The sequence below is a fragment of the Dipodomys ordii genome, unplaced genomic scaffold, assembly GCF_000151885.1.
Source record: "Dipodomys ordii isolate 6190 unplaced genomic scaffold, Dord_2.0 Scaffold38, whole genome shotgun sequence".
NCBI lineage: Eukaryota > Metazoa > Chordata > Mammalia > Rodentia > Heteromyidae > Dipodomys > Dipodomys ordii.
This window is the reverse complement of record NW_012267254.1, coordinates 2503552-2530598: the sequence shown is the minus strand read 5'-3', so window position 1 is coordinate 2530598 and position 27047 is coordinate 2503552. Positions and strand designations below refer to the sequence as shown.

At 38.1% G+C, this 27047-nt stretch overlaps 1 protein-coding gene across 1 annotated transcript in view; it reads right to left on the bottom strand.

Moving 5' to 3' along the window:
• Gpc3 (glypican 3) overlaps positions 1-27047 on the bottom strand; it is a 401301-nt gene that overhangs the window by 349946 nt on the left and 24308 nt on the right. Inside the window, exon 2 of the mRNA XM_013018171.1 lies at positions 18625-18786. Within this exon, the coding sequence (XP_012873625.1) occupies positions 18625-18786 (162 nt within the window). The remainder of the gene's footprint in view (positions 1-18624; positions 18787-27047) is intronic.

The following is a 27047-nucleotide window of genomic DNA, read 5'->3' as shown; positions in this document are numbered from 1 at the left end:
AAACCACTCATACAAAAAAATTCACATGCAATTTCAGGGGCTCAGAGAACCACTGCAACTCATCTATCGACTTCAGTTAACAATGTACTAGTCCACACATCCCTTTAGACAAAGAAATTGTACCTCAGAAACATTACTGTGCCCAAATTCATTGTAAGAAAACAGTGTCTCATATTTTAAAATGTGTTGGTAGTGTCGTTTGCTTTCATTAGCAAGTTTTCTCTACATAGCCTCATATTCTCATAACTAAAATATACTAGACATGCAGTAGGTCCATTTTAGAGATGAGAAATCCAAGGTTTAGAGAAAGTAAAGTTCCACCAACAACTACAGCAAATCTATAATATTTATCTGCTAATCAACACCTTGAAGGTGCAAAGATATGATGATAGAATCAACACAGGCCTTGAGATGCGTTCAGTCCAGTGCAATGGGCAGGCATCCTGAGCCCATCTAGTTTGAAGGGAGCTTAGAGCTGAGGGCAGGAGGGATGAGACAGAAGCAGAATGACAAGCAGTCTTAACCTAATCTACAGATTTGGAAATAGACCTGATACTCTCTAAGGGGTTCATGGGTCCCAGAGCTAGGAAATGAATGATCTCATTGGAAGTGGAACCTGAGTTAGTTCTAAGTTCACGGCTTCCCTACAGACCAAGTTTCCCAAGGAATTTCCAAGTAGAAGAGGCTGAATAATCACTTCTTGGGGCACAGCTTCTGCCACATCAGGAGCACAAAATGCCTAGTTCTTCAATTCTCAATGTCTTTTTCAAATAACACATGCTCAATCCAAGGAAATTTGCTTTTTAGCAAATGAAAGTTAATTAGCCATGATAACTTAAGCACAAAGTAATTCCTGTGGTAAACCCAAAACCCTTCCTTCCTACTCGTGACCATGTTACTATCCTCACATGCTGTCCCTCCAATACTTGTCAATTTTCTAATCTGGCTTCCTTTTGTGTTTTGCTTTGGTGCTACATATTTATCTCTTTTATTTCCTGTTATGCTGGTAATCAGAGCCTCTGAAAGACTCAGTAGGAAAAAAAAAAGCAAACAAAAGTGATGCTTAGAAAGGCCATACAACTTCCTTCTAAGTACAAAGGCTCATTTCTACTGTAATTTCACCATCTATATTATAGATTTCTGGGTAAAGAATAATAAGCATGTGGTGGGGGTTGGGAATAGCTACATGGACTGACCCAGAAAGAACCATTCAAGATAGCTATATTTAAAATATATTTTTCTTCTTTGTCTCCTCCTCTCACTGACCTGCTGCCAGTCGCCCACTCCCCCACTCCATCCCACCTCCAAAATTGTCCTAGCCATTTGAAAGCAATATGAATTATTTCCCTTTTCAGAGTGGCTGGCGCTATATTTTACCAATGTATTTAATGATTCTCACTGCTCATGGTGTATGTGAAAATTGTCCCTTTTTTTTCAATTGAGTATGATTGTCTCACTGTCATTGAATCCTTTAAATTTTTTTATAATCTTGGAAGGATACGGCATTCTGTGATATGATATGCAGATAGCAGGGACAAAGGAAGTTCCAAATGACAGAATTGAATTCCCTCTCATGTTTCAGAGCCATGTCTGTTAAGTTAGAGCTGTCTAGAGAAGGCTGAAATAATAGCATAAATTTGACTAATACTCCTAAAACTTTCCAATTGTTTCAGAATTAACATTTGCTTCATTGAGTTTCACTTTATTTCATAACGAGATCTAAACAAGACTCGGATTATTCTTCCCATTTTCCAGATGAAGGTTAAGTGATTAGCTCACAGCCACACCATTTCCACCTGAAGTAAACAGAAGAAGCAATCAAAGGGAAAAGTTTTTCACACATGCTTAACCCCCTAGGATAAAAAATATCACAGCGCTCTCACCTTGACTTAAAAGTGCTAACAACTTGGCTTGTGAAAAATGAAAAGCCTGGAAGGAAGACAGAATAAAAATCTGAGAGACAATCACTGATCTTTTATCTTCTAGACTTCAAGCTGAATCCAGTTCTTCAAAGAAAACCCAATAAAGCCCAGACATTTTCATCATAACAAAATAAATAATTCAGTCGGGCTTTAGAAGACTCCTGCATTCTGATTGGCTAGTTGATAAATTTGTGACTTCACCATCACGACACTGATTAAAGTTCACCTGCTTGATGCTGTTCTGTCAGCAGAGCCTTTTGACACTGGCAGGTATGGATGGCAAGTGTAAATAATGATAAATAACCTGGAGCTTCCACATTTATTCCTAATGGAGAATTTAGCCCTTTCAAAAGTCAAACTCCTGATAGACGAAAAATTATAGCCTTTGGTCTAACAGGAACTGAAGAAGCTGTGATTCCTCATCGTCCTCTCTCCAGGATGAGATCTACAGAGCTGTGGGTTTTTCCAGCCAGCCAGCCAGGTTTGACTTTTAAAAACTCAGACTCTCTGCACAATAAGCTGCTGCAGAAAGTAGCTACTCTAAGTCCACACACATTTTACATATTACAAAAGAAACTAAGGTCTAGAGAAATGATATTCATTGCCCAAGGTCATCCAGTGAGTCACTATGGACTCAGAGTCACAAGCTATATCTTCTTAGTCTGACTCTACTGCTCTTGTCACTAGACCACACAAACAGGGAAAAATCACCTCCCAGCATGCATGCATGCACGCACGCACATACACATCCATTCTGAATTATAATAGACCTACAAGGATAATTGAAGCCATATTCTTTGTGCAGAATTTCTACTGTTTTCAATAGAAACAGATCTGAGGAGGACTCTCAGATACAAAATTATATGCAATTTTCATGTTCAAGTCCATTGCATGACTACAAATTAATACTCTATTTTAAGCCACGCTTGAAAATAACTGAAGGAGACATGCTTACTCTGGTTTTATCACTAGCATAGCTTTTAATGTGTATAGCAGGGTTTCATCTTTCGTGGAATGAAAATGTGTGTGTGTGTGTGTGTGTGTGTGTGTGTGTGTGTGTGTGTGCGCGCACGCGCACCTGCATGTGTGCATGCACCCATATGCCCTTGTGCATGTACACAGAAAGAAAATCCAAAACATTGGCACTGGCTGTGGTCTCCACTGAATGTTAAGACTGGGTGAGATTTTTTGTGTGTGTTTTTTCTTTTCTTTCCTTTTAAATGCTAAACATGGATCTTAGAGCTTTGGGCATGCCAGGAAAGCCCTAGTCCACTGAGCCACATTCCCAACTCTTTGGGTTATTTTCATGTTTTATATTCATCAGAATTTATAAACTTCTCTTCAGAAACTAACACATATAGCCGGGCGCCGGTGGCTCATGCCTGTAATCCTAGCTACTCAGGAGGCTGAGATCTGAGGATCGTGGTTCAAAGCCAGCCTGGGCAGGAAAATCCGTGAAACTCTTATCTCCAATAAACCACTAGAAAACCGGAAGTGGCTCTGTAGCTCAAGTGATAGAGGGCTCGCCTTGAGCTGAAGCCCCATGACTGACAAAAAAAAAAGTGTAAAAAAAAAAAGAAACTAACACATATATGCAGGTGTTCTTATATGCACAAATTAGATTACTATGACAAATATTTTCATGAAACAGGTATGTAAAGTCCTGGTCATTTCAAGGCTCCATAACTTCACAGTATCAATTTATAGTCAACTAAGTTTATAGCATAAAGTCTGTTCAGTTCGAACTTCTCTGTTGGACCCACACCTGTAATCCTAGCCCTTTAAAGTAAGTTTGAGACCAGCCTGGCCTACATAGGCATTTACAGGCCAATATGGGCTGCATTGATAAGACTTTGAGGCCAATGATCATCCCTTTATATGTCACATGGGCCAATTTATGAAATCTGCTCTCCAGATGACATCTCATTCAAATTAGGAATTATTAGCTTAACAAAATATGATGTTGGGGCACAAGTATGGCTCAGTGGTAGAACACTTGTCTACACTGTGAAGTGCTGGGTTCGGTCCCCATCAGAAAGGAAGGAAGGAAGGGAGGGAGGGAGGGAGGGAGGGAGGGAGGAAAAAAGATAGACCCTATTCAAAACAAATTAATGAAAGTAGCCATGTGCCAGTGGCTTACACTTGTAATCCTAGCTACCAGAAGCTGAGCATTGAAGTTCAAAGCCAGTCCAAACAAGAAAGTATTTCAGTGCTTATCTCCAACTAAATGCCCAAAAGCCAGAAGTAGAGCTGTGGCATTAGCCTTGAGCACAAATATTCAAGGAAAGTGCCCAGGCCCTGAGTTCAAGTCCCAAGGCTGGACAAAAATAATGAAAGTAAAAAGGGCTGGGGTGTGGATCAAATGGCTGAGTGCCTGACTGCCTGCTAAATTTGAGGCCCTGAGTTCAAACTCCATTACTACTGTCCAAAAAGAAGAAAAATAAGATGAACAAATAGGACATTGTATTGGAACATATTGCTAAGTCTGCATTGGTGAAAGAAAATTTTCAAGAACAATGAGCACTTGCTAATACTGATTGAGCACTTATTATACATTAGGCATTATTATACACTAGTTTTGATTACATCGTATCATTCCTCAAAACAATGAAGTTAAGTCTAGGTGTGACTATTGTCCCCATTTTAAGGATGAGGAAATTGAGATTTAGGGAGGTTAAATACAGTTCTAAATGTAATGAGAGTCAAGACTAAGTCCAATTTATTCCAGAATCTTTTCTCTTAAATGCTACACTGACTTTTATTATTTTTCCGTACTTAGAGTAACTCAAACTTGCTGCTAATAAAGTGTTTCCAAGTAGACGTTCTATCAGGTTTGCTTTAATAAGCAAGGTTCTTTGTAATTAGCAGCCCCAATTAATGGGCTTGCTCAAGTCCTTCAAGCAAGTTAAACATGCTTTCCTATATACACTATTAATTTGTTTAGTAGATTCTTTCTTCATAAATGTGATGAAAGTAAACTTCAGCCCAAGTCAAATTATCACAATATTCAAATTAACAGAGCCTGAGTTAATAGGAGTTCACTCTAGATCATTAATTTTTACAAAATATTTACCTCCTGCCTGGAATTCACTTCTGCCATTTCAGCATTTATTGCCTGTACATTTAATGTATAAACATGTGTTTGCATTGTAACACTTTTCCCATAAAAGAATTCTGACCACCTTTAAAATAAGTAGAAAAAAGCCTAAATATGGTCTTGCTTAATTGTGAGACATTTCTAACATAGTTTCAAAAGAAGTGGGTTTTAATGATTTGTTAAATCTTAGTCTGGCACCATGTAACTGTACAATAGGAGAAACTACTCACATCTGTGTATATAATGAACATTTCCACTCAGTTTTCTTCATTAGTCCTCTCTCTTTCTAAACAAAAGTTTCCTGTGCCAAAGTTGGGGCCTTAAAATTAGTAAATACTCCACGTCACTCCCCTAAACAAGCAAGCACAATTACCCTTATTTTTTGTTGTTGTGATTTCTCTCTCCCATGTACATCTCATTTCCTGATGTTCCAGAATAGCTACTGCCTCCTTAGTTTGATTAAGTCAGGTCAACCCTCCCATGTCGACAATCCCACAATAGATGCACAATAGTGACACCCACTTTCAACTAGAAATACTTGCAATTATAATCATTACATGCACTACACAATGAAATCTCTAGAAGAAAACTGTAGTGTACATAAATCATAATTGATTATACCTTGGAACTATTGACTATGATTATTACTGACTGCTTTCTATGGCTAATATAATGTGTATAGGAAAAAATAGCATTTAAGAACCTCAAAGCAGATTGCAGGAGCAAGGAAATGAGAGCTCCACATGTTGCCTGAACATTGTAGTGCCTAGTTTCAACTAGGCCAAGAAAGGGGGAGCTCCGTGTGATATGGCTAAGTACTTAGGGGAATACTTCCACCATACAACTATAGCAAATTTATTTCACTTCCAGATATCCCTTTCCCCATTAACCAAGAGAGCCGAAGAGCATAGCTACTTTGCTTTCATCCCTGTCAAACTCAGCCAGTTTCTCAGGAAACAAATACTATTTAAACCATTTTCATAATTCTAAAATGCCTGTAAGACAAGTCCAGAGCCTAATTATACCACTTAAATTTGTTGAAGATGTTTGAGTTTTTCTTTTTTTTTTCAAAAAAATTTCAATAACAAAAGAGCCTAAGGGTTTAGAGCCCTAATAATCTAATAAACTCTGCTAAGTGAACATTGTAACAGATATGCCTGGATGGGATTTTGTAAATACCAGACAATTTCCCCTGATCTTTATCAGAGAAAAGAAGTCGAAATCTTTGGCAGGAAGAAATTAAATGTAGTGCAAAATAATAACATCTGGCCAGATTGTGTTTGTCAGGACAGCAGCCCCTTTAGATATCAGGCTAAAAAGTACCGAAATGAAGTCTGAAGGGGAGTGTGTGTGTGTGTGTGTGTGTGTGTGTGTGTGTGTGTGTGTGTGTGTGTGTGTGTGTGTGTGTGTGTGTGATTGTTTATAAGGCTAAGGGAAAGGCGGTCACACTACATAGAATACCCAGGGTACAATGAACTCACCCTTAATATCCCTACAGAGAACTGCTTCACATCAATGGAATTTGAAGCCTTCTGCCAAATCAATATTTGGGACCATTATTTGGGTATTTTGTTTATTTCTCTATTACTGTACAGTTTCCGAACAACACATGTTATTTTTCAGTACCCTTTAGGATCATTTTAATGAGTTAGTAAAGCTGGTTTTTATCTTCTAGCTTCAAGGGAGACAATGTAATTCAATGAAAAGGTCAATGACATTGAAGTTTGAAACTTAATGTGGACCCTTAATGTTTCTGTAGCCTTGGGCAAACTGTATAATAACTCTTGGCCCCACTTTCCACATCTTTATAATGGGGAGTGGGGCAATGCTATGCAATGGTTATTAATACTATTATGAAGACTATTCAAATCTAATGTGTAAGAGACTTTTTGTAAGCCTAATTGACTTTAAAAAAAACTTCAACATTATATTTGAAAAAACATGTGTATCATTTAAGGCTCTTCTTTCCCTACAAGCATCTCAGTTATCTGGCAGAGGTTGCCAGAAAGAACTTACTTGGTTCTCCTACTAAAGATTACTTTGATTGCAGGAGGTATCTTAATTGATTTTTTTTCTGCCTTTGGTTTTTTTTTTTTCAAGCTGGCATGCAGAGAAGGAGAATTATGGTAATCTCATTATATTTTTTTAAAAAAGGTTTTCCCAATAAACAACTCCTTCCAGAATACGTACCACAAAGCAATGCCAAACCAACTAGTGTATCTGATAGGCCCATGTATCATTTCCAAATCTTAACTGCTAGGAAAAAAGTACTGTTTTCCCAGTCCCTGAAGACTGGGCATGTGGATAGAAGGCTTTGGAGTTGCCCCTCACCTACTAAGCTGTTGGACAACAATAGGCACTTGGTCTCTCTGACTGGATTTCTTAAGCTGTCATTAAGTACTAGGCCATGAAGGAACAACATACGCCCAGCATCAAAGAATTGTTCCAAGGCACATTTCCCAGCAGGGAAGGTGGGAAACATGCCCAGAGTCCACATAGGAAGAGATGGGTGGTAAGCAATGTTTTACCACCCTCCAAGCACCTTTCCAGCTACCAGGGTATAAACTACACTGTACTTATAGACCAAGAGTACTTCTTAGTAAAATGGCTAGAGAGGTTTCAGATACAGGGGAAAGTACAGCACACAGGAACTCATTGAGACTGTCTGGGAGCATCAAGAGACAAGTGAAGAACAAGGACAATAAATAATCATTTGAACTTTTCAAAGCAGTTTCACATACATTACCTTTTTTGGTCCTCAAAGGCCCAGAAAGGTCAGCAGGTCAAGGTGTTGCTGTCTTGCACATAAGAAAACAAACTCAAACACTTTAAACTACTTACCTCTTTTGTACAGCTGATGTCCGAAAAGGAACTAGAATAGATATTTGATTCATGCTAAAGGTAATGTCAATTATTTACAAAAGATCACATTGGAAATCTAAGGAAGGTATACATGCATTCTGTAAACACCCACAAAAAATTAAAAATTAAGTTAACACATCAGTAAAAACAATTTATAACACAGAAAATAGGTTAGCATCCTGAACATGTAAATAGTTCTTACAAATCAAAGAAAATTAAATGGCACCTAGTAAGGAACTATAAATACCTAGTTTTAAAAACAAACGAACAATATTAAATAGAAATCACAAAGAAAATGTACAAATAACCTTCAAGTTTTCCTGTAACTAAGGTGACATTATAATAAAATACATGTAATGAGTAGTTAAGAAAATGGATATATGAATGTTATATGTAATGCTCGTTAAAGTGAAATAGGTATAAATTTAATGGAAAACAAATGAAATAACAAATGTGAGAGACCTTAAAAACAGTGTAGCCTCTAATACAACAATTATAGTTGCAAGAATTTAACCTGAGGGAATAATAACTAAGGATATGCATTTATATTTAGTTAGATGGGCATTACTTATCTCATGATTGTTTACTGAAAGTAACCTCAATTTTTGTCAATAGAGACGTTTATATAAATAGCATGAGAAATTCTATTCTATTCTATTATACAAAAATAATTATTGACATAGAAAAATGTCTATTTTTATATTTCACAACAAAAAAGCATTCCATTTCGAAATATATATTAAATAAATGTAGGTACATAATGTACATATTTGTTTACACTATGTATCTGTGTATGTGTGCTATATAAACCTTTAGCAAGTGTTACTAGTTATCAAAATGTTAATAATGGTTATCCTGTAGAAGAAAAAACCTGAATCATTTAATTTTATTTTCCCCTTTTTTTGTTTCTTTGCCTTTTTTCAATTTGTCTAATAAAATATAGTACTTATTGGTGTAGTAAACACATGTTTAAAAGTTAGCCAAGAGCCATGCTTGCAATCCTAGCTACTGAGGAAGCTGAGATCTGAGGATTGTGGTTTGAAGCCAGCCTGGGCAGGAAAGTTTGTGAGACTCCAATCAACCACCAAAAAAGCTAGAAGTGGAGCTGTGGCTCAAGTGCAGTAGGGCACTTGAGAGCACTAGCCCTGAGCTAAAAAAAAAAAAAAAAATCTCAGGGACAGAGACCAGACCCTGAGTTAAACGGCAAAGACACAAAAATGTGTTTCAAAAATAAAATTTCCTCTAATATTTTCAAAGGCTCACAGTAGTAAAGAGTAAACTACACATTAGCTTGGAGAAACCTGCCTTACAAATGGATACAAATACTTTTTAATGAATCTGCCTTTGTTATTGAAGAATAATCTTCTAAATCAATTAACGATCCCTTCCTGCAATTTTGTTTTACAACTCTATAAGGTTATAATTATTATCATTATTTTGTGAAAGGGAGTTGTGTGACTAGTGAGCAACAGAAGTATTTTAATTCAAGACTGTTTGGACTATAAAGCCCACCCATTCTGCCATTTTGCAGTGTAATATTGTATATAAAATTGTATCTAAGGAAAGGTAAGTTTATGTGAATAGTTGCTAGTTTAAATTCCCAGGAAAGGGAATAGAATGGATCCTAGTATTATATAACGATCATACTAAGTTCATTGGTTTCAAAATGTCATCCAAAACTGGGGAGCATCTTAACACAAAGAAGTAAGAGTATTGCTTTGCTGGTTAGATTCAGAGGCTACATTAACTCATTCAGACCACTAGGGGACCAGTGAAAACCCTGTATGCTGTAAAGTCTTAAATACAGACATACACACAGAAGAAAGAAGACAACTCATGAAAAATGTCCCAAGAGGCCATCTTTAAATGCTAGGCTTATCAGTAGACATTTTAGAGCATTTTCAGGTTAAGTATAACAAAGCATACAAAACAGGTATAATTGGATGTATGCCAGAAAAGTATCATTTAATCCAGCCAAGATATGCTATTTCAGGTAGAACTGTTTACCAGTGTACAAGAGTAACTAACAAAAACAATGGCTAGCATGAATGTGATTCCTATACACCAGCATAGGACTAAGTTCTCCATTGGATTAAGCCCAAGTTGGACTTAGACCCCAGCCTGCCTAAAGACACACCATGCCTCCTTACTCATGTAACTGTAACCCCGCTGTACAGTATTTTTACAATAAAAAATATATAAAAAAGACACACCATGCCCTTCCACATCCTCCTAAGTTTGGTCCTTTCAAGAGAGAAGGCTGAGTGGCAGATGATAGGCCTAAATCAGGGAGTCCAGAAAGACAATTTATAATTTGAATTTCAAGTAATTGAGTAAAAGAATTACATGGATTTACCTAACTCCCACATCTGCCCTCCTCATTGATCAAGAGCCACATCTGTCTACAGAGTTCATATAGGCAATCTCCTTGAGAAATCTCTACCCTCTAGCTGGAAGTAACCCTAAAAGGGGTCCCCAAATTGTATGATCTCTTGGGCCCCCAAAAACCTAAATCCATCCTTATTCTCTCCCCCAAAAATTACTCAAGGTTTTTCTAACAGCTTTTCTCTTAGGATGCCATGAATCCATGCTAGTTACATATAAATGTCTTAGATTTTTGAATTTGGAATTATTTGAAGGTAGGTATGAAGTAAGTTTATTTTTTTTAATCCCTGAGTCCATCACAATACCTTTTTTTTAGCTAAATGTTTTCTGAGTGCAACAGAATTCTCCTGCAAGAAAGAAAATAAGAATTGGGTGGGTGGGGGGGCTAACTGGGAGCATGAAGCAAATTGTATGGACCCATACAGGTTCTGGAGCCATCCTTCGTGTGACTAATATCTGTATCTGCATTTATTAGATGTGCTTACTTTAGACAGATAACTAGTCTCCATAAGCCTCTCTATTCCTCAGCAGTAAAATAATGCAAGTCTAAAGTATTAACCTCATAGGTGGGTGTGAGGTTGAAATGAATTAATACAAATAAAATACTTTAGAATGAGAACCCTCATCACTCGCTCACTCACTGGCTTGCTCCCTCCCTCCCCCCTCTCTCACTGACATCCTAACCCCACCCAGACTTAGGAAAACCCAACCCAAATGCCCCAGCATCTGATGGAGGCTGGAACTTAAATCAAGATGAAGGAGGGGTGTGAGCAGGTACCTCAGCCCCTGCGTCCCTCTCACACTCAACAGAAGGCAAGGTATTTTTTAATTTCAACATTACTGCTTCCAGCTTAGAGGAAAATTGTTTCTACCTCTACTCTACTGACAGGAGAATTCAAATCTCTCAAACATATGCCTCATTACTCCCATATCAGGTACTGCAAGTCAGTGAGACAGAAAGAGGGGGAGGAACATATGTTTTCCGAAAGTAAACAAACCTCACTGGGGGAGAATAGGGAAGTAATCACTCTAGGCCAAAGTGGTATTCTTCATAGAAGTTTCTAGAGGGCACACACGTCCTTTAATTTGCTTCTTGGGCCTGATAGTGAGATGGGGAGGCGGCAATCATGAGCAAGAAGAGTAGAGTTCACAGCTCTATTGCAGCCACAATCCTGGGCTGTGGTAAAAGAACAAATCTCTATAATCTTTTCACCTCCCGCTTGGCCCCAGAATAGTCCCCAACTGCACACCAAGCCATTTTTTTTCTAAGCTCTTTTTATTAAACAGTTTTCAGCCTAATGACTGACTTTTCTAGATCAATAAGAGGGCACAAGAAAGGGTTTGTAATTCTCCCAGTACTGGCTCAACCGGAGTCACAGAATCCTAAAACCAAATTGAATCCAAAAGTTCTTAGCTCAAAACTGAAATGACTTGAGACACTCCATTGCTAGCTGTTTGTCCAAATAGCACTAATAATTAAACCAACTGCATTTTTAAAAAACTTCGTAACCAAAATAGCTCTTTGAGCTAGTGCCATAAAAATTCACTAATTAAAGCCAGCATCTTGTATGCTCTGATGAGAAATGCACCCTTTTATAATGGGATTACTAGAGCTCTGCTACACAGATGAGGGGTCTGATTAGTAATTTACATTTTTTTGAGGACATATAACCTCACTCCTGGTCATGGTTTGTGTTCTGAAATTTCTTCTATTCCATTGTATGTTATTATCTTTAGCCCCGACAAATGAATTAAGTTCTGATTAGACATCAATGTAATTCTTCTCTCTTGCATGTTATTTTCAATGAAGAAAAAGGGCTTTGATAGAGTGGCCAGTAGTTCAAGTTGAGAACTCAGTGGGGCTCAGCCTGCTCAGAATTGAAGCCTGGGCAGAACTGTCAGGCTGGTCAAGGGGAAAAATTGTGAAATGGAGAAAAATTGCTCAGTACTCATTACAACCCCCCACCATATTACAAAAAAAAACCCACCCTAAATTAACAAATGATTGAATCACAAAAACATGTTTATCAACATTCAAGCAATTATTTAGTCACATAGTAACTATGAAGGGAGAAAAAAAAACTATGCTTTAATAATATCCCCCAAACAGTTATTTCAAGCAGAAATGACTGGAGAAATTGCTCTGAGTTGCTGGAAAAGTGTTCTCACCAAAGTCAGTTGTATTTTAGAGGAGTGGGGGAGAGGCAGGAATCTGACAGGAAAAAAAAAATTTAGGAACTGTCAAGAGTAGATAGAAACAGAAGCGGCAACAGAAAAACAACAATGCCCCTCCCCCCATTCAAAGGCATCTCCCCACTCCCAGCTCCAGCAAGCAGGTAGAAGAAAGCAAGCTTTCCAGCCTTGGGCAAGAATCAACTAGGGCTCCCTAGACTTAATACCAACTTTGCCCTTGTTGCTGCCATGAAAGAAAATGCAATTAAAATATATTCAAGAGGCTGATATTTGATTGCAGTTCGAAGCCAGCTCGGGCAGAAAAGTCCATGAGGTTCATCTCCAATTAAGCGCCAGAAAACCTGAAGTGGAGCTGTGGTTCAAGTGGTAGAGTGTTAGCCTTGAGCAAAAGAGCTCAGGGACAATATCCAGACCCTGAGTTCAAACCCCAGGACTGACATAAGAAAAACAGTCCTGAACATACACCTTTCCTCATCTTGCCACTGCTTGTGTGTAAAATATACTAAACCAGAGAAGTTACAGAAAGCTTAAATTGCTCCTGGCAATACTGACATTCTAAAGAACACAACTTCACATCCACAAGTACATGAAACATAACCCTTTTTCCCCCCAGAGATTCTTTGTGTAAGTACTCTCTCACTAGTGCACTAGAGCTGTCTAGAGATCTATCATCTCTATGTGGAAAAAGTTATTGAAGTACCTTATGAACTCTAGCCTCGTCTAGGTTAATGCACCTGGCACAATATATCAATTTGGTTGGCACTACCGGCAGTTAAGTGGTCCACATAAATGAGCTGCCTACATAATGTGTGTCTAATGTACTTTATGGATTTCAAGACACTTTTCACATATGTTATCTCTATGATAAGTAGGATTGGCATTTGTAGTCCCGTTTTACAGAAACAAAAACTGAGGCTCTTAGAGTGTATACAACCACCTCAAATCCTAAGGCTCATAAATACAGATCTAGAATCTGAATTCCGATTTTCTGCCCTTAAGTCAACTGTTTCTGCCTTTATTCTTGGGCAAAAAAATTATTTGAAGCCCTTCAAAATGGAAATTTTAAGAAAAAGATTATAAATGTAATCTGATCTTACTGATTCATAACCATAATTATGAACATCAGTTATAAGATCTGTATTATTGGGACTACTGAAGCATGTTGGGAAATATCCCTCTATAAATGGCCTCAGCTGCTTCATTTAGTGAATTACTGAGTCCATTTTATGTCTTTCACCCTTATAGTCCACTTGATGTTACTTCTTGCTGCTCATCTATATCTCCCCATATCAGCTACCTAACTGCTTATGTACTACAAGCTAACATTAAGCTTGTAAAGAGTATGATTTAATTCAGGATAGCCATCTCCAAACAAAGAGGCAAAGAGTTCTCAAGGTCAATTTGGAAAAGATTAAAACTGTCCATCATTGAAAAAATATCTCTGGTCATACCCCTAATGTCACCTACAAGTACAAGGCTGAAAGTCTTAATGAAATTCTACTGAGAAAACAGAACTCAAAGCTTGAAGATGGGCAGCTTTGGAGATCTGATGAATAACTCACAATTCTACCCTATGTTTCCTCATGAGGACTACAAAGTTCACTATGTTCTATTGGTACTAGGGCTTGAACTCAGTGCCTCGTGCCCACATTTGGCTGTTTCACTCAATGCTTGAACCACACCTTCCCTGCTGGCCTTTAGCTGGTTAACTGCAGCCTAAGAGTCTCACAGACTTTTCTGCCTGGGCTGGCTTCAAATTGTGATCCTCAGATTTCAGCCTCCTGAGTAGCTAGGATTACAGATGTGAGCCACTGGTACCATCTTCTCACTATGTAATTTTGTTTTATTTTAAACACACTAAGAACAAGGAGAAGCATGTCACAGGATAGCTTAGAAGAAGCTGTGGCATCAGTGAGTTTTCTCATCTGTAAAATGATGATAATGACAGTAGAGACCTCATAGGGCTGCTGAGAAAATTAAATGAGATAATTATGTAAAAGTAAGCATCATACAGAAGGCACTTAATACATATCTTCACTACTATTATCATCATCATCATCATCATTATTATAAGGTAGAGAAGAAGAATGAGAGAAAAAGGGGAATTTACTCTTTGTGGGAGTTTTCTCAAAAAGAATTAATTAAGCAGAAACAAAAAACGATTGTGCTCTGCCCCATTTTCCTAAGCACATCTAAGTAAATTAAATTTAGGAAACGAGGCAATGCAAAGATTGAAAATAAAGAACAACTTTTTAAATGCTTCAATCATTATCCAAACAACATTAGCAGCAGAGCACTCCAACCACTGTAGCAAAAGGCCCCAGGCTCATTTATGAGGGCAAAGTCTTCCTGCAAATGAAGACATAAAATCCAAATCGAGGCAGTAAGGATTGCTCGTGGAACTGCACATAGTTGCAGGAAATATTCACAGCTTCAACATCCCCAATGTGAATTAGTGAAGGAATCCTATGGAGACTGTGGATCTAGGCCAAGATCAAGATAAGCTTTCTTCAGTTTCATGTGGTAGAGAAAATAGCTCTCAAAAGCTGTCATATCCAATTTTACATGAATGAAGTAGTGGGGTGATTTTCTCAATAATTTGGCCTATCAGAATCTTGGGGAGGGGGTGTGAATTTTAGGGGAGAAATGTGTGCCTCTCACTGTCAACTCATTGGAATAATAAGCAATGATAAGTAAAGAAGAAGCTGATGCTCTGCTTTTTTGTAGCAATTCATAACACGTCATTTTGCAGTAGTTCTTGGTTTAAAGGCAACCCTCTCTAAATATTTCTTACAGGAAAGATGTGAGGGCAGCATCTTTCTGAACATGGTTAAAATGCTGGGACAGTGATTTACTCTTTCATATGGGGCTCACTTTCCAAAGTAAGGTAGGATAAGAAAAGGGTCAGGAGGTTGAAATCTGGAGGATAGTAGTTCGAGGTCAGCCTGGGCAACAAAGTTCACTAGACACCATGTCAAAAATAACCAGCACAGGGGCTGGGAAGGTGGCTCAGTGGGAGAGTGGTTGCCTTGCATGCCTGAGACCCTGGGTTCGATTCCTCAGCACCACATAAGCAAAAAAAAAAAAAAAAGCCGGAAGTGGCGCTGTGGCTCAAGTGGTAGCATGCTAGCCTTGAGCTGAAGAGCTGAGGGACAGCGCCCAGGCCCAGAGTTCAGGCCCCACAACCGGACCCAAAAAAAATATAACCAGCACAAAGCAGGCCTGGATGTGAGGCTCAAGTGGTAGAGTGCCACCTGAGTAAGTACAAGGTCTCAAATTCAAAACCCCAAATAGAGGGATCTGGGGTGGAGAGAGAAAACTGAAATGTGGTAATAAGTATATAGGATGACAAGTCTGAAAGCACTAACTTCATATTCTTTTTTTTTAATTCTTTTTTTTTCCAAGGCTGAGGACTGAACCCAGGGCCCTGCGCCCGCCGGGTGGGCGCCCTTCCGCTGGGCTGAACCTCCAACGCCTAGCTTCATATCCTTTTGGTAAGATTATCCTTCTATGTATCCCCATAATTAAAGGAAGTGGGGGTAGGGAGAGAAAAGAGAAACAGAGAGAGAAGGGTGGGCACAACAAGTACATATTTGTTTGTTTTCTTCTTTTTTGTATATAGGTTTTATTGTAAAAATACTGTACAGAGGGGTTACAGTTACATGCATAAGGTAATGAGAAGTTTCCTCTGGAGCATTAACAAGTACACATTTCTTTCCTCATTTAGTTCATTATCTAGTATCTAGCCTCCATACCATAGTGGCCATATCTGGAATCTAATCCAATCCAAATACTGTCTTCTTATTTTCACTCCCCATCTCATACTGTTCTAGGCCCTTAAAAAAATCCCATAATATGCTACGTGTAGGACTGGATATAAATGAGGACACTCAAGGCCCTCATGTGGGCAGCCATGACAACTGCTGTGCATCCCCCTGTCATCTCTTTACGGTGCCCATCTAGCCAAATGATGGCTATAAGGCAACATCTGGGGAGCTTACTTAAATAAGAATTTAACACTCCATTCTTGGTAAGAAATGTACGCATTATCCTGCCCATGTAATTGTAACCCCTCTGTACAGTATGTTCACAAATAAAATAAAATAAATAAATAAATAAACACTCCATTCTAAAAAATCACCTTGATGCTCCCAAAGACTAAGACATGGCCCTTTACTTTAACCCAATTTTCATATCATTCCCCTTCTTATCCCACTTTCAACTGCAAAGCCCATCTAGAAAGTATATGAATGGTACATGTATTTTTTGTCAGTCCTGGGCTTGAACTCAGGGCCTGGGCACTGTCCCTCAGCTTCTTTTGCTCAAGGCTAGCACTCTACCACTTGAGCCCCAGCGCCACTTCCAGCTTTTTCTGTTTATGTGGTACTGAGGAATGAAACCCAGGGCTTCATGCATGCTAGGCAAGCACTTACCACTGAGCCATATTCTCAGGCTGGTACATGTATTTTTTTAATCAACCTCAATTGTTCATTCTATTTCCAAATTGTTAGTCTCAACAAATTCTTCTTAAGAGTTTGAAGACTAAATCACTTAACAAAGAATTTGAGTTCATATATTATATTTCATATCATCAACCGAAAGACCCCTAAGGCTTTGACACAAGAAACTCTTGTGAAAGTATGCTTTATGAGCCAATCACAAATTAAGCTATGCTCAAACCACTGGTGCTGGTGGCTCATGCCTGTAATCCTAGCTACTCTGCAGGCTGAGATCTGCAGATCTCAGTTCCAAGCCAGCCTAGGCAGAAAAGTCCATGAGATTCTTATCACCAAGAAACCACTAAAAAGTGCAAAGTGGAGCTGTGGCTCAAGTGGTAGAGCCTAGTCTTCAGCACAAAAGCTCAGGAACAGCACACAGGACTCCAGATTCACCACGTTTAAAAAAAAAACTTACAATTCAGAGACTAATTCTAGTAAAAGTGCCATAAATCTAAATGTTTACCATATCAAATAGAAGTGTTATTTTTGTATCTCATCCAGATTCTCTCTTTATGGGGCCAACAAAGATCAGCTGATTCTGTGGATTTAAGGTTTTTAAAAAGGAACTCCCCCTGAGAGCCAGTGGCTCACCCCTGTAATCCTAGCTACTCAGGAAGCTGAGATCTGTGGATGCCAATTCAAAGCCAGCCTGAGCAGGAAAGTCTGTGAGACCCTAATCTCCAATTAATCACAGAAAAAAAAAAGTAGTGCTGTGGCTCAAGTGGTAGAGTACTAGCCTTGAGCAAAAGAGCCAAGGACAGCACCCAGACTCAGAGTTCAACCCCCAGGACTGGTGAAAAAGAATAAAAATAAGAACCCCCAACTCTATAATTAATCTTCCCAGGCCTAAAAGGCAGCCTGAGGGAGGAGGTATAAGACATGGACCTCATGTATATGATAGAGCTATTAATGCCTATACGTACATTTATTGTGAGGATAGAGGGACTGCTACATAGAAAGCAGTTCAAAGCACATTGTGTTACCTACCACCACCCACAACCATGATCATCATTAAAGACTTTATCTGGATCTTTTAACTGAGGGAGGGAACCCCTCTCTCTATCTTTCCTTCCTCATGCTGCTATGATAAGTCTTATAAGTTAGTAAGTATAACATAATTTGCTGTTTCCTCTATCAAGGCCACAACAGCTTCTTTCATAGTCCTAACAGAGGCAGATTAAGAACTGAGATTCTCAAGGAAAGGAGAAGTAACCACTCACACAAATGGAGAATGTCTGGCCAATGAGCCAGCTTATCCTTCTTAAAATGGACATGGTCCTAGTGGTCTGAAGGAGTTCATGTGTGCTCCACAGGAATCTAAACTCCTGGAAAAAACTGACCTTGAGACTTTAGAGAACTGTTTGTTTTGTGGTTTTTAAGCAACTCTTATGATCTAACTGAAAGTAACATTTACTCCCTATGCAGAGATTGATAACCTATGCATACAGGAAAACAGAATGTCCTGGGACCATGATTTTTGAGAAGCCCTCCTTTGCAAAGATGAAAATGAAGCTTCATTTTTTGGGGGGAGGGGTAATCTCATTAGGTGAGCTTTTAAAATATTAAGTATTAATGCTAAAATGGGAATTTATAAATTAATTAGCATTTGAGAGCCCAAAGAATGATACCATTGAGCAACACATGGACAATGATTCCCACAGCTCACCTTGGAAAACTGCAGCATTCTGAATAATTAAGAACTTGAGCTCCATACTGGCAGACTGAAGCAGTTGTTCCATGTTCAATCGAGCTGTTAGTTGGTATTTTTCTTCCATCTTTCTTGAGCAGCATGTTGGGCCCTTGGGGAGACATACTTGCAAATCTGATCCTGAAACAAACAAGGTTTTCATGTTTCAGTAAGCACAATGTCTCTCTCTCCCTCTCTTCCCCCATCTTTCTCTCTCTTCCTCTCTCATTTTCTCTCTCTTACACACACAAGCAAACATGGCAAAAACATTTCTTTTAATATACAAATTTTGATTCTTCAAAAGTACTGTCCATTAATCCTTACTTTCCACCAATTGTCCTTATAACTGGTTCTTTCTGAATAACCATCAGAATTAATTGCCTCAGTTTGACTCATAAATTCTGCATAAACTAATTTATAGCACCACCAAATACATGTCATTGAACACCAATATTTAATTTGTCTGTTAAAAGATCAATCTTCACTCCTATAATTTACATTTCCTGATTATGATTTATGAAGGAGAACACAACCAAGAAAAAATGTTTTAAATTCCAGTTATGATTCCCAAATATCTGGACAATCTAAGGTTGCTTTTCAGAAGAAATTATAGAAACATCTATATTATGTCAAAGCTTTGTTGCTGTTTTTATGAAATGTCCAGAGTAAGATGCAGGTTTTTCTACAAATGTATGCTAATAATAGTGGTTTTAACAGAATACAAACAAAAATACCTAACCTCATGGAGTTTATAGTCTCAAGACCACAAGCAAAGAAGTGAATTAAAATATATTAAACATGATGCCAGTGCTGATTAGTAATATAGACAAAATAATAAAAAGGAGGGATGAGCTATGGCATATCCACACATGGAATTCTATTTAGCCATAAAAAGGAATGATGCATTGCTACATGCTACTACATGATTGAACCCCAAAAACATTATGCTTAATTGAAAGAAACTAGATCTAAAAACAGTACATACTGTATAATTCCATTCTTATAAGACACTAAAAAATGGAAATTAATCTATAGTGAGAAAAAGCAGTTCAGTGTTATTATAAAGGGATTAAAGGTAGGAAGGAAAGTGGGAGGGAAGAATTACAAAGCTTGGTAAGGAAACTTTTGGGAGTAATATATTATTTTCATTGTGGTGATGGCTTAATGTGTATATACAAGCCAAAATTGTCAAGCTGTGTCCTTTAAAAGCAGGCTTTTAATTACATATTAATTATACTTCAATAACACTTGTTGTAAAAAAAATGGCAGTAGATGGGCACTAGTGGCTCACGCCTATAATCCAAGCTACTCCAGAGGTTGAGATCTGAGGATCTCAGTTCGAAGGTAGCCCAGGCAGTAAAGGCCAGGAGATTCTTATCTCTAATAAATTACCAAAAAGCCAGAACTGGAGCTGTGGCTCAAGTGGTAGAAAAAAGAAGCTCAGAGACTGCCCAGGCCCTGAGTTCAAGCCCCCAGGACAGGCAAAAAAAATTGGCAGTACTGGGGTTTGAATTCGGGCTTACATTTGCTAGACAACTGCTCCTCTTGAGCCATACACTCTACCTATTTTGTTATAGTTATTTTTCAGGTAGGATCTCATGCTTTTGTCCAGGATGACCTGGGAGTACTACCCCCTCCTATCACTGTCTCCCAGCAATCTGGAATTACACATATATACCCAGCTTGTTGTTTGAGGTAAGGCTTCACTAACTTTCTGCCTCGGCTGGCTTCAAAACACAATCCTTCTGATCTCCACCTCCTAAGTAGGTAGATTACAGGCCCAGTCCTAATGTACTTCATTTCTAAAAGAAAAATAAGGGAGATATGAAATATGGTGGTAGCAAGAACTATTCTATTCTACAATTGGAAGGCCTTATTTCACTATAAAGCAACATTTGAGGTATGATGGAGAAAGTACCATGATTTTAAATGCCCACCAACATTACTGAATATTAAAGCTCAATGACTATTAAATCAAATCACCTTCCTTTCTTCAACTCCTGTGGGTTTTTCTGTTGTTGATGTTGTTTTTTTTTAAGTGCTGAGGATTGACCCCAAAACTTCATGCATATTAAGCACACACTCTACTGTCCATATTCTGGTTTACTCAAATTCTCTCTTCAATAAGCACTGATTAGGCTCCTGCGGTGACTGCGACAATGTACACTACCATTGTCCTACTGTGGGAAATAATTGACTAGTAGTAAGCTCAGCTATTGCTTTGAGTTTATCACCATTACGTTGCATGGTCATAGTCCCTAGGGACTGTTGTCCCCTAGTGACCATGCATGGTAAAAAATGCAAAGTTCTGTTAAGACATAGAACTTTGCCCAAGGCAGACCTTTGTTTTAAGGACTCCCCAGTGATTTGAGAAAACTTTCTTGGGTCTATGCTTCTTCCTACTCAATCCTTCCTTCTATCTTTATTCCACTTTCCATTTTCTTTCTCATTTTCCCCCCAATAAATTTATTGTACATCCAACTCCATATTGGATTAGATGCTTATCCACTGGGCATCTCCCTATGCAAAGGACCCTATCTAACATGCCAGGTACTGTGTTACATGCTGGAGATACAACAGAGGACAAGAAAGACTTGTTCCCAGCCCCCAAAGAGTTCACTACCTAAAGGGATTAAGAGAGATAAACACCTAGTCCTAGTAAATGAGCTCAATAAAGCAATGATAAACTGAGTATAGAAGATATAACGTCCCCTAAAGTTCCTAAAGATCCTCGCCAAGTGAGGTTCAATAAATCTTACTAACGTAAGGCTTGAAAGCATATTCAGATGTTTTAGACAGCTTTTCAAAAATTGAGGTTTTAATAAAGGAGGGTGGGGGGACTAGTTAGCTTTTTAAGTTCCCAGACATTTTCTTTTTGTTACAGCATTTTATTTCCCTAGGAATGCCCATTGAGCATGGTGTTAATGTACAAATGTACATTTTCATTGATTAATTTGAGAAAGAAATTCATCAATTTATGCCTCACAGGACATCGGTGTTGGAATCCAGGGTATTGCCTCCAAGCTCTCCACTGCCCTCTTCTCAAGGGAGCTGCCAAGAACGGTAGTAAAGAAGTGCAGATCATACGTATCACCAAGCCTAATCCGGCCCTGCAATTTATAGTAGTGGGTGGAAAGGTGCTATTTAATGTCAAAATACAATTTGGGGTCTGGAGACACAAAGTTCAGACTTATCTCTTATAAATGTCAATCTCATATACAAGCCTTAGACAGATTTTAAATATGGTCTGAGCTTAAAAGCTTTATGATTATCTTCAGAAAAGGAAAAAGAAAAGATCTAGCTCACAGTGCTCTTTCTACACAAGGTTACAAAATATAGTGTTATTTTAGCAGGAGAAACGGATGCAGTTACTGGACCGAGAAGGGAAAGAGTCCCCTTGGGGAAGAGTAGCTAATCTAAATTTAAACAAGGTTGCTTGGGACACATGCGTAGATATGAAAAATCCTACATAGCAGGTCTTTCCTTAGGTCAAGATCCTGTTCATTTAGCAAGATCTTATTTACTTTCTGGGTAAACCGATGCCTATAGAATATGTGTTTAAAAATCCCTTGGCTTACATAAGTTCATAAAATTAATTGTTGGAGATTAAACCATGTGTATTTCTAAATTCCCATTGGTGATGCCTTCCGGTTTTCAAGCCTGGCAGAATTTATCTGGCTGGGTGGCTAGCTGTTAGCACTGTTTCTGTTCTCACCATCTCCAGCTAAGGGGTAACAAAGTCTCAGATCACTCATCTTTGTTGGAGTAGGAGTTGCTAAGACATTCTAAGGTAACAAACTGTTGTTCAATGTACCTAAAGAAACTCAAGAATGACTTTGAATTACCATGCCACCAGTTTGGCTTTCCTGTGATATAATTCAGATTTACTCAGGATTTCCACATTTGTACCCTTCCTTTGAATGAGTCAAGTCTCATCAATGTGAAAATCCCCACTACCTCAAAAACCAGGTTAGCTAAAAATGTTGACAGGAATACAACATCAAATTGGAATTTTTATAAATACATTAAAAACAACAGCAAGAAACATAAAACCTCTTGTGTCCCTAACGAGGTTCATTTTGTTTAGCATCATCTTATATGGCCATACCTACATAGCTTTTGACCTTTTCTGCTTGTCCTAGACATATACTAATTATTGCAAATAAGGGAAACCATGGGACCTATGTTTCTTTGGGCCTGGCTTGCTTCACTTAATATAATTTTTTTCCAAGTCCCCATGGTATAACCCTTGTTTTCACTGTATTTGATTCCGGTGCCCTGCATCTTGTTTATACATTTTTCTAATTTGGGGAGGGAAGGAAAAATAACAAAATGCTGAGATAAGGATGCATGTTGACCCATTGTAACAATGATATGTGCAAGATGGCAGGGGTGGAGGGGAGGTGGGAAGGTGTGGAAGAAAGGGATGGTAGGGGAAAAACAAAGGAGGAGGTAACAATGCTAGATAGGAAATGTACTCATTACCTTACTTACTGTATCTTTACAACAAAAAAAATAATAATAAAGGAAGAGAAAAAATGGGAATTTTTTTAACATATCAAATGTCATGAAGAAAGGTCTATGTTCCAAACCTAAGTGTCTAAATAGCAATATTTACCCTCCCTATCAGTTATCACTGCCTGGTTAATCAATAACACCAGTAAAAATGATCTAGGAGCTAAGAGTTAGCTATAGATTTGAGGAAATAACACGTCCAGAAATGATAAGAGTTCAAGATTTCCAATCTGAGAAGGAACTCATACCAAAGGGGAAAACATTTTGTTCTAAGTAAATTTCATATAACTCACAGACAAGCTTTAAAAAAAATTCACAAGACAGCAAAAGAGAGCTAGACATGTCTAAATAAAATGTCAGTAACAATTTCAGTGCCACGAACATTTGCTTGAAATAAATAAAGTAGAGAGAAAGAATTTAGAAGGAATCCTTATCAACTAAACAAAGACTTTCCCTGGGAACTGAATCCCAAATAGGATGAATAAAAAGTTCAAAGTACAAATGACTAAGAAACTGCAGAGAAAACTACCACATACTTACATGAATAAAAACCAAGAGGACAATTTCACAAATAGGATGTGACCAACAATAGACATAGTAAAGAAGAAAGCATTCTTTAACTATACGAGGAATAAAAGGCTAAAAGGAAATAGCCCTTTATTAGATAAAGGAGACCACATTTGTCAATGAAGTTTGCTCACCTACTGCTTTTTAAAACTGAAATTCAGCTGAGAAGTGGGAAGAAAGACAAGCAATATAGTTTTTAATGTAGACAAGGACAAGACTAGCAATTGACTATTCAAATAATCCATAAAGGTTATTTGAACCATAAAGGTTCGGTTTAACAATCTAAATTTTCCAGTGCTAAAACAAAATTAACTGAAGTTATTACAGGTCTGCTGGTTCACATTGACTTTGCAGGATTAAGCAGTACCTTCAGATGGGTGCCAGTGACTCACACCTAGCCACTCAGGAAACTGAGATTTGAGGATCATGGTTCAAAGCCAGCTGAGGCAGGAAAGTCTGTGAAACTGTTATTTCCACCTAACCAGCAAAAAGCCAGAAGTGAAGGTGTGGTTCAAGTGGTAGAGCACTAGCCTGAACAGAAAAGGCCAAGCTAGTGAAGGCCTAAGTCCTGGAGTTGAAGTACTAATGCTAACACCAAAAGAAGTACCTTCATACCATAATCTCCTCTCCTAGACTGTAAGTTCCTCAACAGCTGAGCACAACTCCCATCTCCTCTGGGATGCCAAAGCAATTCCATTCAGCCTGATACACATTACTGTTGAATTAATGAGGGTACTAGACTGAGAACACTAACAAGATCTTTGAGTTGTGTTTGTGTCTAAAAAAAATGAGGGAGTGGAGACAGATAACTCCAAAAACTTTACATCTTCTTTAGGAAATGCTATAAAATCAATGTCGGAACAGCTTGAAGATGCACAAATAGATGTTTCACTTGGAAGGAACTATAAAATACATATCCGTAATTATTTTGAGACAATGGCTTGTTGCACATTGGATCCAGTTTGGGGTCTTACAGCCAAATAGGCATACTTTATTCCCAAGTGTACCCACGCTGGACACCCTTACTGCGTGCCTCACTTTCCATAGACTAAGCACAGATGGTCCACAGAAGTTTCTCTTCAGATGCATACTTTTAACTCAGGGGATCTCTTCAGGATTGTCTATCTATGGCCTGACCTTCTTGACTCTCATTTCATACTCTTGTGATTGGATCCTATTCTTGCTCTCTTGGTTTGCCTTTATCACCTTTACCAGGACTGGGACTAAAGTTCCTCTTTGCTATGAAGCCTTAGGCTCACCAAACTCATTCCATTGTATGCCTAAGCTTTTTCCATAGTTGAAAAAGGAAAGTCAACAGTGTCTCTGGGATTGCTTAAATGTGTCCATTCTTATCCTATTGGGTTTTATTCCAAGTCAGTAAGTAGTAGATGCCTTTAGCATCATAGACACTAATGGGCAAGAAAGAGAAAAAACACTTTATACCTCTTCTCATGTCAAGTTGCTCACAATTTAGTCCTTACCTTATCCATATGCTAGCTTTGCAAGCATGGGTAGGCTACTCAATATTTTTTTTGGTTGGTTGTGGGGCTTGAACTCTGGGCCTGGGCACTGTCCTTCAGCTCTTCAGCTCAAGGCTAGTGCTGTACCTACCACTTGAGCCACAGTGCCACTTCTGGTTTTCTGAGTGGTTTATTGGAGATAAGAGTCTCTCAGACGTTCCTGCCCAGGCCGGCTTTGAACCAAGATCCCCAGATCTCGGCCTCTTGAGTATGTGGGATTACAGGCGTGAGCCACAGGTGCCCAGCTTTACTCAATATTTTTTTTGCCCTTTGACCCTTACTTATGAAATGGACCTATCAGCAATATTTTGTAGACATATTTCAGGTAAGATTACACATGCAAAACTCTTTGCCTTCTTGGTACAAATTAAACATTCAATATGTGTTAATTAAATTAAACAAATAAAAAAATTCATGCTGAGAGACCAGACTTTCACACCCCAAAATAGCTAAAGAACAGTTAAAGTTGGTATATAGTTATGTGACAAGATATGCAGTACATTTTATGAGATGATAGCACTAATCTGTATTTTAATTGGAGTAGTGGTGACATGGATATACACATTGGATTCTTTTTTTTAAAAAACCTTATCATACAAAATGGGTGCTTTTATTGTTTGCAAGTTACCTCAAGAAACTTGATTTTTCAAAAGTATGCAATACAGACAGTACTGCTAACTAAAGGAAATGTTCACAAAAGGCTTTAGGAGGTAAAGGGGCTAGCTCCTAAAGCATGGAAGGAATTTGGAGAAGTCACTGAGTGAAATGTGGATAGCATCAGTGGAACAGAGGGTGGGGCTAACCTGCCTCCGGTCAGACTGGAATCTAGGGTATAGTTAGCTTATCTGTTAAGTCAGGCTCAGATGCAAGGAATCTTAAATAGCAGGCAGAGGCCTGTGGGCTTGACCCCCAGAAGGAATAATGGACCACAGGAGGTTCTCAAGTACAGGCATAATATGCTAAAGAGTGCTGTGGAAGAAGATTAGTTCCACAGTCTGAAATTGGGAAATGGACTAAATAACCCCTCAAGGTCACTTTCAGTCCTCAGATTCTCTAATTACCTTTATTATGTTCTATATGTTGGTTATTTTACTAGACTACAATTTTAACTAATGACAATAAATTGTCAAAACTCACACTAAAGCACATTAAAGAACAGAAGAAATATTAATGTAGACCTTGATCCTCACACTTCTGTAAGAGCAGATAAAACATATTCAAACAGCAACAGAAGAGAATGAATCATCAGGGCTCAGTAACAATGAAAATTGAAATATCTCTCTCTCCTTTTTCTTTCTCTATGTGTGTGTGTATATGTGTGTATGATGATTTGACACACTTCATTGCCAAACACTGCTTTATGAACAGATTTTTTTCTAACCAAAATATACACTGCTGAAAATAATAATGTAATATTATCATTAAGGTATATTAAACAAAAGAATTAATGGCATCCAAAACCGGTTGCTTCATGACTTGTCAGGAAAATAATACATGCCCATTAAAATTATCCAAAAGATTAAGTACAGGTTGCTCTATTAATGAACCATATATATATATATATATATATACATATATATACATATACATACATATATACATATATATCAAGCATTTTTAAAAGGTATTTTTAATGGAGGACAAGTCAATTTGCCATCCAAAAATATTAACTAATTTCCTTAGCATATAATAGTGTCTTGCTATTAGAATGGCACCTTTTCCCCTAATTAATCATTATCTAAATCAAATCTTACACGCTCATTAATTTCTCACTAATCAAGATAGGAATACAGATGAAAG